At 44.5% G+C, this 15,598-nt stretch overlaps 2 protein-coding genes across 2 annotated transcripts in view; one reads left to right on the forward strand and one right to left on the reverse strand.

The window, feature by feature from the left end:
- The first annotated feature begins 2,750 nt into the window (after nucleotides 1-2,750).
- Nucleotides 2,751-8,350, forward strand: sumo1 (small ubiquitin like modifier 1). Its single transcript, XM_080020596.1, has 5 exons — nucleotides 2,751-2,870; nucleotides 3,288-3,362; nucleotides 3,512-3,589; nucleotides 4,096-4,167; nucleotides 6,746-8,350. The coding sequence occupies exons 1-5, from the start codon at nucleotides 2,859-2,861 to the stop codon at nucleotides 6,812-6,814; spliced, it is 306 nt and encodes a 101-aa protein (XP_079876722.1). The 5' UTR covers nucleotides 2,751-2,858; the 3' UTR covers nucleotides 6,815-8,350.
- A 6,041-nt stretch (nucleotides 8,351-14,391) lies between these two features.
- Nucleotides 14,392-15,598, reverse strand: part of fzd7b (frizzled class receptor 7b) — a 2,963-nt gene continuing 1,756 nt past the window's right edge. Inside the window, exon 1 of the mRNA XM_080024570.1 lies at nucleotides 14,392-15,598. This exon is cut by the window's right edge and continues 1,756 nt beyond it. Coding sequence (XP_079880696.1) covers nucleotides 15,229-15,598 — 370 coding nt within the window. The 3' untranslated portion in view covers nucleotides 14,392-15,228.

Here is a 15,598-nt window from a genome sequence, read left to right on the forward strand (position 1 = left end):
ACTAAATCGTAATGAGTAATGCACCGGCACTCCATGCCGTATGACAGTTATAATAAAGGGCGCTGCTTATGACAACAACTTTATGTTTAATCTACAATCGCAGTCACAATCGTTTTGATGGCCAGGTAAGTTGACGCGTACAAGGAACTTGTCTCATAACTAAGTGCTTTGAAGAGCAAGTACTTAATAACGTTTTACTTCGTGTGTTTGTACTTTTACTGGAGGTCTGGGTACTTCTCCCACTACTGAATTTAAGTCACCTCCAAATTCATTACATAGACTCAAAACAAAGGCCATGGTTAGATGCACGGGATGCATCCATTCAATCACGAATGAATATATCTTTGTTATAATTAATATTTTATTTGGTAAGCAGCGTTGACGTTGCCCGCTCCCGTCGCGCTGCGGTGCATTCCCCTGGAATTTGGAAAACGAACGTTTGCAAAGCGTGAGAACTTTGGGGTTGTCAGGCCGTCGGAACCGTGACGTTCCGCCCGTCGGACTGGAAGGCAGCGTCCGGTGCGCCGTGACGTCGGAGGAAGGCGCGCACCTGACCCCGGTGCGGTTGAGAGTTGAACCGTATGAAAACACAAACAAAATGTATTACCCAGCAAGATGTAGTAATGGGTAGTATTATTATGGGTAAATACCACACACGAAACCCAGTCAAAGTAAACTGGTTTCGTTTAGGCCCATTTGTTACGTAAACGAACCGTTACGCGCGAGCGCTTAAGGGTATTCGCCGTGGATTGGTTTAGACAGGTCACGTGTCGGGTGAACAGGAAGAAGGGGCCGTACCTGGTTGGGACGACGAGGCCAATCACGGCCTCCACGTCGTCGTTCACTTCCGGGTGGACCACGTAACGCAGCGCTGAGGGTCCGCGGCGGCGTCGAGGTGCGGGAGCGGCCCGAGGTGCGGGAGCGGCCCGAGGTGCGCGTCTGCTGACCGTGCACAAGCACCGTCCTGCCGCGAGTCACAGTGGGACAGCCGGAAACTTTGACGAAAGAAAATCTTGCTTCGAGGATGATTTGATATTTGATATGTTTTTTTGTTCATTTGATTTTATACTGATTTGATATATTTGATATACCTCTATCTATCTATCTATCTATCTATCTAATATTATCTACTATTATTCTTATTTCGATACTATTATTTTATAATTGATTTGATATATTTGATATACCACCCTATATCTATCTATCTATCTATCTATCTATCTATCTATCTATCCGTTCGTCCATCTAATATTATCTACTATTATTCTTATTTCGATACTATTCTTTTATAATTGATTTGATATATTTGATATACCACCCTATATCTATCTATCTATCTATCTATCTATCTATCTATCTATCTATCTATCTATCTATCTATCCGTCCGTCCATCTAATATGATCTACTATTATTCTTATTTCGATACTATTATTTTATAATTGATTTGATATACCACCCTATATCTATCTATCTATCTATCTATCTATCTATCTATCTATCTATCTATCTATCTATCTATCTGTCCGTCCATCTATTATTATTATTATTATTTCGATCCTATTATTTCTAATGACCAACTATCTATCTATCTGTCCGTCTGTCCATCTAATTATCTACTATTATTATTTCGATACTATTATTTTATAATTGGTATGATATATTTGATATACGACCCTATATCTATCTATCTATCTATCTATCTGTCTGTCTGTCTATCTATCTATCTATCTGTCTGTCTGTCTATCCGTCTGTCCATCTAATATTATCTACTATTATTATTATTTCGATACTATTATTTTATAATTTATTTGATATATTTGATATACCACCCTATATCTATCTATCTGTTTATCTATCTATCTATCTGTCTGTCTGTCTGTCTGTCATGTGTTTTTCTACACATTACAAATGATACTAATTATGCAATACATTTTGCTCTGATATGATCTCAACTTAAATTTGCTGATTGACATGCGTTGTCTTCCACATACACGTACTCGGATTGAAATGTTAAATTAAACCTTTGGATTAAGCCTCAAGGGAACTATTGTTATTTTGTTTAAAGGGCCGCAAATGGTCCCAGACAACACTGACACGGAAAAAAAAAAAAGACAGTTCATAAAGTAGAATAAAGTCATCGTTTGATCGACCACCGCCGCCCCCCTTTTCCCCTTCGTCTCCTGCTAAACGCGCTCAAGGCGGAATTCCTCGCCGGGCGCGCACGGAGCCGCCGCGGAGCGTGTGACGCCGCCCGCACGTCTCAATCGTCGTTCGACTCAAACTCCCGACACACGGCCTCGAAGCCGGTGCGCCTGGCGGGGTGACAGCAAGCGGGAAAATAAACAAAGAAAGAAAGAAAGAAAGAAAAGAGAAGAGAAGAGAAGAGAGTGTCGCCGTCACACCGGCCCCGCGGCTGCTCGTTGTCGCCGCCTCGACGGGAAACCGTTTTGCGCTTTTCTTACGGTCATAAAAGTCCTTTTAAATAGGAAGGTTTCTCGTGGAAACTTTCGAAAAGTTTTGTTTTTTTTGTTGTTTTTTTTTTAAACAACCGTTTCCTCAAACCTCTGTCCACGGGATATAATCAGAATAGCTACTAAAGCGCAGGCTTTCTCTCTCTTTTTTGTTTCGGAGTCAAAAAAGTCATCAGCCCGTCGTTACGTTTTATTTATTATTATTATTATTATTATTTTTTTTTTTTAAATACTCTTATTTTGAAAGGAGCCCCGCGTTTCCTTTATTTCCGGGTCAATGCAGAACTCCCACAACAAGCTCTCAGAGGCTGGACACTAACTAACTGTTTGTCGTGGCCGCACTCTTCGTATTTCGAGCCCACTTGGTATTCACTCTTCCCAATATCATGTCAGACACGGTAAGACGCGCAGAGTGAAAATGCGTCGTATGTTCTATTTGATTTGGCCGCGAACAGACGAATTCGTTCTTTGCTGCTAGCTCGCTGCTATCATGCTAGCTCTGCTAGCTTCAGGCCTCCTGTGTGTTTGTTTAGATCACGCTCGGCAGGTATTTGTCTTTTCATTTATTGAGTCACATTAAACCCGACCTAATCAGTTTGAACCTGCCGAGCTAAATGTAGTAATGTGATGTATTTTTAAAATGTATTTATTTATTTTAAATTCATTATTTTATTACCCAGCTCAGAACAGCTCAGATGTTTACTATGCAATTACTACTTGTTTTTACTATTCGGTCCATCTTAGTTTCCGATTATTTAATTGTTTAAATTAAATTGATAATATAAACGTTTATTGTTATATTTTTCATCTTGTAGGAGGCGAAACCTTCCGGCCAGGAGGGGGGAGATAAGAAAGAAGGGGAGTACATCAAGCTAAAAGTGATCGGTCAGGTACGGGGTCATTAACAAAGGATGAAAGGGAAAAAAAACACATAGGGATTCCTACACTCTCCTCAAGGCTGGTGAAATGAAACCTTTCCCCCCAAAAATAAAAGTGCCCTTGGTAAGCGAATGCTTTTTGCTCTCTGTCTTAACCCTAGGATAACAGTGAAATCCACTTCAAGGTGAAAATGACAACGCATCTAAAGAAACTCAAGGAGTCGTATAGCCAGAGACAGGTAAGTGCATCGTATTGCATTTTTCCACTGTAACATCTTGCCCAATACAGTCATGTGTAGAATGTCGTTATCATCTCAATGAAGAGTCCACCAATTACACACACACACCGCGGCTGCAGTTATGTGTTCGTGTTCATGTTCATGTGTGTCTGTTCAAGAAAAGACTTTCAGCAACAAATAATTTACAGCATCAAACCTGATGAAGGAATATTATTTTTTTTAGCTTTTTGCTCAAAAAACAATCACATCAAAACAATTAAGCAAGTTTGGGGGCCCGCCAAACATTTGCACCCAGAGGCCTGAAGTTTTGAGTTTTCTATGACATTGTCAGCTTAACCCGCCCTGGGTTCTCCGCATTGCTGTTGATTATGTACTCCTCCACTACAGCAGCTACGCTACATGTCGGCATAGGTACTAAACCCGAAGAGCATGAAGTTCTACCCATTGATATTTTATATTTTCTGCTCATCAAGTGAATGCTCTGTACGTTTTATTTTTTCCAACAGGGGGTCCAAATGAATATGCTACGGTTTCTGTTTGAAGGCCAGAGGATTGCAGACCACCAAACTCCTAAAGAGGTGCAACAGCTTTCCTTACTTCCAGTGGTTTCATCCCTCTGTTATTTACAGACCTTAGACTCTGTCTGGGCTTCATCCCAGGGTCCTTACCAGGTCCTTGGAGTACTTGAAGTGCTTGAAATTTTTTGTCCTTAGCAATTGAAGTACTGGTAATGTAAATTTAATCCAGCATGGTTGGAAATACGCTGATAATAGTAGATCACAATGACATAAATGATAGATATATAGATTGGATATACAAATTTAAATAATAGACAATGATTCAGGAGGTTTATTTGTCACATACATATACATACGGTCATACATATACTACTCACAAAAAGTTAGGGATATTTGGCTTTTGGGTGAAATTTATGGAAAATGTAAAAAGTTCACGCTACAGTGATATTATATCATGAAAGTTGGGCATTTAAGTAGAAGCATGCAATGGTGATTTCCTCATCTCAAACAACTGATTGAAACAAAAGCCAACAACAGTGGTGGGTTTACCACAACAAAAAATGTCAATGTCTCAATAACTTGTCATGTGCCCTTGAGCATCAATTACAGCTTGACAACCACGTGTCATGCTGTTCACAAGTCGACTTATTGTCTGCTGAGGCCTGGCCCCCCACACTTCTTGAAGGGCGGCCCTCAGGTCATTGAGGTTCTGGGGTACAGAGTTACGAGCCTCTACACGGCAACTCAGCTGATCCCATAGGTTTTCTATGGGATTCAGGTCTGGAGAAAGTGCAGGCCACTCCATTTGAGGTGCCCCAGTCTCCAGCAGCCGTTCCCTAATGATGCCACCTCCATGAGCTGGAGCATTGTCGTCCATGAAGATGAAATGAGGCCTGTGTTGTTCATGCAGGGGCACAATGACTGGACTAATGATGTCATTCAGGTAGTATGGCCTTGTCACTGTATCATTCACAAAGTGTAGGGCAGTTCTGTATTGACTAGACACACCTGCCCACACTGTAACACCACCACCACCAAAGGCTCGTCTGGTGACAACAGTGGCTGATGCATAGCGCTCTCCTTGACGACTCCAACATCGTTGGCGGCCATCATTTCTGTTCAACGTGAATCGACTTTCATCAGAGAACAGCACTGAGGCCACTGGTCCCTCGTCCAGCGTAAATGCTCCCTGGCCCCTGCAAGATGATGATGCCTGTGCCTGGTGGTGTGGTCAGGTATCCTTGCAGGTCGTCTAGCAAGCAGACCACGCTGATGTCAATGGTTTTGAATGGTCTGACGTGACACTTGGTGCCTCTCACCTCCCTTAAATGTGCTGCTGGAGTTGAGTGGCACCATCACCCACTTCCACAGGGCACTGTTCACAATGAAGCGCTCATCAGTGTGGGATGTGGCCAAAGGACGTCCACTTCTATGCCTTTCTGTGACTCTTCCAGTCTCTGTATCTCTGTTGCAATCTGCTGATAACACTCTCTGACACTCTAAGCTCAGTGGCCACTTCCCTCTGACAACATCCTGTATGAAGCCTCACAATGGCGAGGTACTGTTGATCAGTTGTTAGGTGTCGTCTTGGTCCAATGATGTCAATATGTGAACAGCATGATGAAGAGGACTGTTTAAATACCAATTCTAATTGAACCAGCACATTTATTGGTCAATTCATGGCTCAAACACCTGTTGTGAATTTTGCCGTTCAGCTCCTTGTTAGAGAACAGCAAGTTGTGCAAAAAGTACTGAAACATTGAACAGTTGGACATGTGCATTCAAAAGTTTAGAGAAGGTCAAATTAAGTTCACCTGTAAAGGTTATAGTGCATTTTAGGTTCATCCTGAAATTTCACCCAGAAGCCAAATATCCCTAACTTTTTGTGAGTAGTGTATATGCAGTGAAATATCATGACACCCGATGGTTGCACACAATAGGCTCTAAAAATACCAAAATGTGCGTCTTCGACACGAGGTGCTCGCGCAGTTGACCGCAAGGGCGGCGCCACAATCGTGTTTCTGGCTCTATAATTATTTAATAGAATTAATTGTCTGTGTTGTATTAAATATACATTTAAATCCTCCTTAATGAAACTTACCTCCAGTACCGACCTCAACTTACCTTAACTTAGCTCCAGATGAATTGAAGATTATATATTAATTTCAATGAATAAAGATCACATTGAAAATGAATTATTTGTCCTTGAAAATGAAAAATAATTGTGCTCCGACTAGTACATGAAAGTTCTTGGATTTAAATTTGTCATGCCAGAATGAAGTCGGTCACCCTACATGCATGTACAGTGCATGTGAGCATAGTTTCCTTGTCTCAAAGAGACCTTCCTGGCTAAATGAAGGTTAAATTAAAAATAAAAAGCCGCAGTATTATGGCTAAAATGACGGCCCTCATTGGATTCGGAGCCGGTTCTCAGTTTTGGTTCGGGACCAACCAGTTGAGACTCACTGCACTGAGGAACATGTTTCTCCAATTCCCTTTAGTTATTTATTTATATACAGGAACTGCTGTTATTAAATACCATAAATCATTACTACTCCGTTGTCAAGTAGACCTTCTAACATATGCTCTGCGATCCTCGCTCAACTCCCTCCTCCTTTGGTGTTTTTCTACTTCCCAGCTTGGAATGGAGGATGAGGATGTCATTGAAGTGTATCAAGAACAGACCGGAGGACGATGGAGCGATTAAACCTCCCCCCCCCTTTCATATTATTGTTTTTGGTCTGATTTTGTATTTTATTTTGTAATTTTTTTTTTCATTTTTTTTTTATTTTATTTTATTTTTTTCTTCTTTCAAACCATCTGGATCAAACCGGCTCCTATCAGGGCTTCCGTGCGGGAGTCGGGAGGGCAGGGAAGCCTAGTTCAGACTAGACGGATGTTAAAGGGGCCCTATTATGAAAACCCACCGTTTCCACGCTTGTGCACATACATTGGGGTCACTGACGGGCCTGCTAACACACACTGTGAAATAAGACAACCCAGTCAGGTTTTTTTGTTTTTTTTTTTTGTTTTTTTTTAGTGGGGTCCCTATTTCAGAAAACATGTGATTCAACAAGCCGTTCAGATTTGCGTCCCCTTCCTACGTCACTTGGTGCCCTTTTTAAAATTAGAACCGCCCCCAACTGTGTAACTCCATCCACGGTTTGAGAACTACCGAGCGCCGCCGGGGCCCGCTAGCGTTATGTTGAATATAAGAGCTAAGCATGGGAACTGCTTTGTTGTCGGCTGCGCAGACCAGTACAAAACTTAAAAGAAAGGAATTAATACCAACTGTTTGTGACAAAACTACAGATGGGGGGAAAAAAAAATTGCGCTGTTTGTTTCTTTTAGCGTTTCTGAGGCAAACCCGTCAACCCTCCCGTTTTCCCCGGGATTCTCCCGTATTTTACCCTCCTCTTCTGGCGTCCTCCCGTTCAAATATTTTCCCGTAAATCTCCCATATTTCGAACCTTTCTCAGAAAGAAAAGAAAAGGTTTGGCATTGACGGTGGGCTGCGCCGTGCGGCACGAATCTCCAAGCAACACCAACGAAAAGTGTTTTAATTGTAGGCGTAATTATTTTATTTTCTGACGTTTCCCAATAGAATGAAACAAAACAAAAAAAAAACAACCCGCTGTGCGTGAGCCACAAACATTTCTGGCGCGTGGGGAGCAGCAGCTCATTTGCATTTAAAGCAACACACTGAAACAGCCTGTCAAAACAGGAGGGTTATAGAGGAATGTTAGAATCTGTATTTTCTGCAAAAAAAAAAAAAAGACTTTTTGGGGGACCTCAGAGACTTGCATTTACTTAATAATAAGAAGCAGCATAAAATGGCTCCTTTAAGAAAGGATGCGTTCAGGGACGCTCCCCATCGTTGAGTGGAGCCTGCGGCTCATTGGAGTGTGTTTGGTAGTCGACGAATCCAATCACCGCGTCAGGCTTGTTTTTGTTTTTTTCCCACACACACACACACACACACTCACAACTAGAAATAACAATCCTGTGTGTATGGCGATAGGAAGCCACAGAAGCGAGTGCGCGTTCACGTTTCCCTTCCCTTAAAAAGGAAAGGAAGGAGCGTGAGTGTAGCAGATGTGCCTGCCGCACGCCACCCGAGTGGCATTTTCAGGGCCCCCCGGCACGGAGACGAGACAGTGAAGTAAAAACATACCAGTTTATTGTAAAGGGTAGGCAGGTTGGAACAAGCCCAGCAGCAGGCGGACAGCATGTCACGATAAGGTTAACCTCACCTGTGGGTGTGTGTGGGGATGGGGGGGGGGGGGGTTTTGCCCGTTGCTCGTTGGACCAACAGGTACGTATGTAGCAACACTGATCCCGGGCCCTATCACCTAGACTCAGGACAGGTGTGGCTGCTCAAACCACGCCGTCCCCACACCACAGTGGTTCTTGTTGAGCCGTCTCGGTCCACAGGACCCACGGTGGCAGAGCAGACGAGAGTTTCCGGTGTTTTGCTTGAGGGCACTTTGGCAGGACCTGCCGGCCACAGGTGGACATGTTGGACGGTCCTCCAGTCGGTTGAATTCACATCCATGCAAAAAAATAAAAAAAGGTTGAGTTTTTAGAGGTTTATGACAATGACATGTCTTTACAGCATGGTTTTAGACTCATAATGTGCCATAAGAATGCAGGGACATTGTTCTGAAAGTTCTAATGGCTATGGTGTAGTGCAGTGAATTGCACGAATAAACAAATCCTCATATTTAAGAATTGAGAACTTTTTTTTACCTTGCTGTTGTGCTTTACCTGTATATGTTGTATTCTCTATTGGTGTATTTGAGCAATAGGCCATATGTATCTTAAATGTCCTTTTATTTTTTTATAGTTCATGACTTTTACTCCAAATTGCTATTAATCCAGTTCAGAAATATTTGAAACTAACTGGTTAATATGTTATAAAAAGTACAAATCCATAGCATAACTCTGCGCAGATGTCAATCTCACAGTAATTCCTAATTTATGTATGTCGTGGAAAATGCATTGTACGCTAAAGCTTTTTCTGTTTTTGTTTTTTTTTGTTTTTGTTTTTTTAACTACGTCTACATGAGAGGATAAATCACTTTGGAATGAAATTACTCGTTTTCGTGTGATCCTTCGGGGTAGATGGGAGTCTTTGTCGTTCGGAGTTGTTTTGGGTGGAGGGATGCCTCAAATAGGAGCAACGTGTTGTGACACCCTGCAGTGCTTTCACCGCCGCATTTAAAAGTGCCATCAGTGAGATTTGCACAAGCATATTTGTCTTTTTTTTTTTTTTTTTTTTTTCTGGTTTGAAGCAGTGAAAATCGTACTGATGCGACCTTTAAAAAAAAATAATAATAAAAGGAAAGAAAACGAACGTCGCTTTGATCCAATATGTAAGAGTTTCGGCGCGCACATCTCTTATCTGAGTTTTTGGGCAGAGTCCTCAGCGTCTGCGATTGCCATCTGTAAAATTGCCTGTTCCTCCCAGCTCTTCGTACGCGCAGCGCTTTCGGACAGGGGACGAAATATTCCCACGCCGTATGAATTTGTTTCATCCAGGATGCAGAGAGCACATTAGAAATGAACGTTCATTTCTCAAATTCATCAACTGTTTTTTTCGTCAGTCTGTAGAGGGTCGTGAGTGACTGGGGTGGTCCGCTGTGGCGTGCAGTATCCGCCGGGCGTCCCGTCTCCATTATCGGCCGTTTTAGCAGAAGCGAAACGCTCCTTCAAAAGTAAATGATGAATCCCCTCGTCTTTCTGAACGGGACTGTCTTATCGTGAAGAGAGTCTTCCCTGAGAGCCGGGTGATTAACTGGTGTGTGCGGTGGTGATAAGCGCTGTAGTTACATTAACAACAAACAAAGCCCGGTGGTGTTGTCCCTGGATGCAGATGGTTTGAAGTCACGTGGGTGGTTTTCTTTTTGGATTTTTCTTTTTTTTCTTTTCTTTTTTTTCTTTTTTTTAATAAAATGTTTTAAGAAATATTAACCCGGTGCTCTGCTTTATTTTCACGTGTGTTCAAAGTGAATCATCGCCATTGTAAGAATACACACTAATGCAATAACACTTAAGTATTATAAGTCCAAAATACAATACAAAAAGTTGATGCACGACTGCGGTTGATGCAACGGCTTCGTATTTGCTTTTTGGAATGAAATTATGGAGCGTTTTAATTTCTGTTGACCTTATTTTTTTTAAATTTGTTCCAAGAGTTTTGTTTATTTGTAAATAGCGCAAGGCAATTGCTGAAACAAAACAAGTTATAAGTATTATCATTTCTACTATTATTATTATTATTATTATTATAAAATACGATTGTATGTTGTGCAGGTGGTTCCAAAAGAGCAAGAAAATAATTTCAAGTCGACAGTGAAAACATTGATAACCGTGTCAAACCGAGCCGCCGGCGGAGGGCGCTCTAAGTCCGTCTCTGGCGAGGGAGGGCGGGACGCACCGGCGCAATTTGACGCACGGAGATAAAGGATCCGTCACGACTCCGACGTTCAGTCCCGGGAAGAAGCGCCTGTTGCACAAACTCACATGCTGGGGTTTTTTTTGTTGTTTTTTTTTTTTTTTAAACAATCCGCCGTTCACTTGATGGAGGGTGAAATTTGAAGCCTCTTTAAGCTTTAGTTTTTCAAGAGACTGTTCAAAGATCCCAAGCGCGCAACGGCAGACCACCTCTGCTTTAAAGCGGTAATCCGTCGGATTATTTTTGTTTAAAAAAAACAAAACCCAAAAAACCTACTTGATGGCTTTTGTTTTCTTTCAGCCGCCACGCCGTAAGAAACAGCCATCCGAAGCGATATATTTGCGTTATGCTCGCGCTTCTCCTTATGCGTTCACCTGGTCGGCGGCGGGGTGCTGTTGTGACCTGATGACACGGATGAACGTTCGCAAATTGAGCACGAAAAGTAAATACGGCCATGACCTCGAGCGACCAAGAGACACAACACCAACGACAAATCGATCGTAAGAGGCCGTAGATGGAGGAAAGAAAGTGAGGGTGAAACCCGGCAATTGGGGGAAGGAAAACGGGGGGGGGGGTTTAATGCCGAAAATCCAAACAACACAAACCATTTTTATTTTAGATCACCGCTTTAAATAAAAAAAATTTAAAAAGTCTCCGTGACCCACTTTATGAACATCAAAATCCGAACAGAGCCTTCGCCGCCTGACTGGATCCTCCCGCCCGGCAACCCTGTTACCCACAAGGAAGCGAGGCCCCAATTTGCAGCCTAACAGATTACGAGGCTCCGCGTTTCGGGGAAAAAAAAAAAAAAAAAAAAAAGTACGAATAATAATAATACCCCAAAACTGTCCGGATTTCTAAAAAAAAAAAAAAAAATAATGAAAAAAATAGACAATCCTCCAACCGCAGAAGGATATCTGTCGTTACCAGCGGCTCCGGCGATTAATCTTCACATCGACGACGAGCTTTCATCTCGTCCCTGGCAATTACTCCGCGGCCGCTTCTCATGTTGGAACGTTTCGTTTTTGTTCTTTTTCAGAAGAAGAAGAAGAAGAAGGCTCCACACATTGAAATTCTATTATTGTGAATTTGTTGACTGGGAGGTGAGGGCGGTGTGGTACCGTGGAGGAGTTGCAGTTGGGGGTGGGGGTGGGGGTATTTATTTAGACAGAGTCTGATTTCACGGAGGCCCGGGGTTGGGAGGAGGGAGTAGAGGAGCTGGGAGAGAGAGAGAGAGAAGGGTGGGAGAAAAAAAGGGAGAGAGAGAGAGAAGGGTGGGAGAAAAAAAGGGAGAGGGAGGGAGGAAGGGAGGGAGGGGGGGTGGGGGGTGGGTGCGTTTACCAGAGACAGGACAGGGGAAGCAGAGCGGGGCGGTGGGGTGGTGGGGTGAACGGAGCCTCTGTCACTCCCAAGGTCCCGGGCCCCGTAGGTTAGGCCTGGGCCTGAAGTAGATCACATTTCCAACGCTGGGATACCTCGCAGTGGCAAAACATTACCAGATGTGGGGCAGACAGGAGAGGCAGAGCGCGGGGGGGGGGGGGGGGGGGGGGGGGGAGGGAGGGAGGGAGGAGGGGGGGCACAGGGCGGCTGCACCGAGGCGCAGACGACGCCGAAAAACCAAATGTGGGTTAAAACCTTCCCGGGGGTTTGAGCGTCTGCGCCGGTGAAGACGTGCGGCCGGGGGGCAGGTCCGAGCGGGCGCGGGGGCCTGTTGGCGGCGGTCGATTCCGTTTGACCCTGGGATTTTTTTTATTTTTTTTTGCTTTCCGTTTTTTTTTTTTTTTGCCAACTTTTTGTTGGCCGTTGAGGTGGTTCTGCTCAACGTCGCGGCGGCCGTGGGACGTTCATGTCTGTGCTTCGCCGTTGATCCCATATTTCGTCTTTGACCTTTCTCTCTTTTCTTATTGTTTTTTTTCCCCCTGTTATTTCGAGCTCATATCTGTTATTCATCATTGGGTTTAGTGTTTGTTGGCAGATTGTTTTTTATTATTGGGAACATTTTTAACCGAGGTTTATTTGACATTTTCCATATATTGCCATTTTCTTTTTTCATTCATGCCTGTTGCGCTGATGTCCGCTGCAGCCACACTGTCATTTCCCTTTGGGGACGAATAAAGGACCTGTCTATCTACCCACCTACCTGTCTATCTCAATGGCAAAGCCCGTTCCGCTCCACTGTTTCTCGCCGTCTTATGCGACAAAGAAAATCTTTACCCTTAAAAGGGGTTTTAAAAGCTTGTTTCGATTATCGTGCCGAGTTTTACAACCCAAAAAAAAACCTGTCTCCTTTTTAACAGAGGACACTTGCGGAAAGGTGCACGGCGGGTATGAAATATATTTAAAAAAAAAAATCGGCCCAAAGGACTACAGCGGAAACAATCGTTTTAGTATCGAAAAAAAAAATCAGTCAATCAACCCCGCCACACACGGTGGCGTTGACTCCCAAAAGCAGCCGGTGCAAAGAACCCACCGGTGCAAAGAAACCACCGGTGGAAAGAACCCACCGGTGCAAAGAAACCACCGGTGCAAAGAAACCACCGGTGGAAAGAACCCACCGGTGGAAAGAACCCGACGGCCAGCCGCAGCCAAAGATCAACCGGTCGACTCGTGTCAATTAGCACAATGCGGCGAGCGCGGGCAGCTGTGAGGCCGCCTGCGGCTCCCTCCCCGGGCCCCCCCGCGAACCGTTACGCGTCGGCTTCAGGAAACCGACCCCGGAGGCAGGAGGAGCTCCTCTGGAATTATTGGGAGTATTGATTAATCCCCGTTCAGCCTTTTTGATTGAAGCCAAACCCGCTCCCCAAAAACCAACGCGACGTAAAACAGGGTGGAGACGGCACTGGACAGCTGACGGCAGAGGGTTTGTCTGAACAAACATCAGCACTTTTGCACGTGTTCTGGACGTTTTGTGCCGTTCCCGGAGGCCCCCCCCCCGCATCCGGGGGAAATTATCAAATACACCCCCCCCCCCCACACACACACACACACCCCCCCCTCCAGACTGTAATAATCCCCGTAGTAAGTTACACTCCTCCGGTTGCACACATGGAGACAGAGGGCCGCCTTGTTCCTCCCAACGTTTGCGAGGGGCCGGGACAAAGGGAGAGATGGGGGTGGGGGGGGCGGGAGAGTCGGAATAAGGGAGTGGGATCAAATTTCAGCAGGAAAAGCAGGGATTAGCGTCCGAGGGCTCCCAAGACAGAGCGAGTTGCCCTTTACGTTACTACCCCCACTTAGCAAGAGCCAAGAAAACAACAGAACAAAAATAATTAAAAAAAAAAAAAACCTGTGGATGCGATATCTGCGAGATCAAGGGCCTCCCTGTGAAATAAGAAACAACTAGAACCTGGGAAAATATTTAAAAAATTTATATATATATATATATATATATATATATATATATATATATATATATACACATATATATATATATATATATATACACACATACACACACATATATATATGAAAATGTATACCCGACAACTTCAACTACAAATTTCCAATGACACCCTGAGAGAAGGCTCGCTTTAGTTTTAGTTTTTTTCCCCGTTGGTTTGTTTTGTTTTTCAAAAGCCGTAACGTTTTATTTCCTAGACCTGTGCAGGTACAAGCCGCTCGGCACCGAGGGGGAAAGAAGCGACGGGAAAAAAGTCGTTTAAAACAAGATTTTTTTCTTTTATTCTTATAAATACATATGTTCTTTTCAAAGAGTGTATATTTACAAAATATGTTCAGCTTTAAATGAGGCAGTTTTGCTTTGCAGAGTTTTCATAACAGCTCCTAAACAAGTGTAACTGGAACCCACCCCGCCCCACCCCCCCATTGTGTCCTCTGAGTTGTCTCAACAAGGTCAGTTTGCAACATGTGGTTGGAGTTTCATTCGCTGCATTGGTGTTTCCATTTCAAAAACGCTTGCAGAGTCAGTCTGTGCCGCGAACCCACACCCGCCCTGCAGCCAGGACGCCGGGTCGAAACCAGCGAATGATAAAGAAATGAGGGAACGTTAAAATAAAAAATTAAAAATTAAAAAAAAAACGGAAAAATCCGATGGCTTGCGCCATCGCCATAAACAGATTATAAAACATTTAAGATGGCAGCTGGGGTGGGGTGGAAGGGGGTGGAGGGGGACCGGCACGGACGCACTTCTCCTTTCTCACTGCAATTAGTGTACAAACAGGACAAATAATGAATTCAAACTACAAGTAGGAGCAGATAACTCTGGGGCGGCGGTGGGGGAGGGAGGGAGGGAGGGAGTGGGTAACGAAAAAAAATAATAATAAAAACCAAAAAAAATACAGACATTGTCGCTGTGACTGTAGGGGGGGGGGGGGGCAACCGTAAAAATAAGTCTTTTGGACGCGGCGCCCCCCCCTGTTTCTCCTCGAGGAATTAGTCTTTTCGGCGGCGCCGCTGAGTTCCTGCTCCAATCACGCCGGAGAGAATTCTAACAGCCTCTCCCAGGAAGCAAGAAGCGCCCGGTGGAACGCTTCCGTCCCGCGACAGCCCCGAAACGGGAAAAACAAAACAAAACAAAAAAACAAAACAAAGGTCGAAAGTCGAAATTAAAACGAGTCCGAATAAATGCTCGGGGAGGGGGGGGCATCTAATCCGACCCGGTCGGGGGGGGGTCCTCCTCTCTCCTCCCCCCCCCCCGAGCCCTCCTACACGGTGGTCTCGCCCTGGTTGCTGTTGCTCAGCCTCTTGTAGAACCGGCGCCAGGACTGCAGCGTCTTGCCCGACCAGATCCAGAAGCCGGACGTGATGCCCACGATCATGGTCATCAGGTACTTGATCATGAAGACGGTGAAGTCGGGCGTCATGTGCGCAAAGTCGCCGGCCGGGCAGGGCACGGCGAAGCGCTTGCACGTCTGCATGTGCCACGTGCGCTCCCACTGCGGGCGGAAGGCCTGCTCGTAGAAGTAGCAGGCGATGACGATGGTGGCCGGCACGGTGTAGAGCACGCTGAACACGCCGATGCGCACCATCAGCTTCTCCAGCTTCTCCGTCTTGGTGCCGTCGTGCTTCATGATG

The sequence above is a fragment of the Zeus faber genome, assembly GCF_960531495.2.
Source record: "Zeus faber genome assembly, chromosome: 2".
Lineage (NCBI taxonomy): Eukaryota > Metazoa > Chordata > Actinopteri > Zeiformes > Zeidae > Zeus > Zeus faber.

Excerpts from the sequence above, each read along its gene's own strand:
- sumo1 (XM_080020596.1), top strand. Across the intron at positions 3,363-3,511 it reads AGCTAAAAGTGATCGGTCAG|GATAACAGTGAAATCCACTT; the intron begins GTACGGGGTCAT and ends TCTTAACCCTAG. Across the intron at positions 3,590-4,095 it reads AGTCGTATAGCCAGAGACAG|GGGGTCCAAATGAATATGCT; the intron begins GTAAGTGCATCG and ends TTTTTCCAACAG.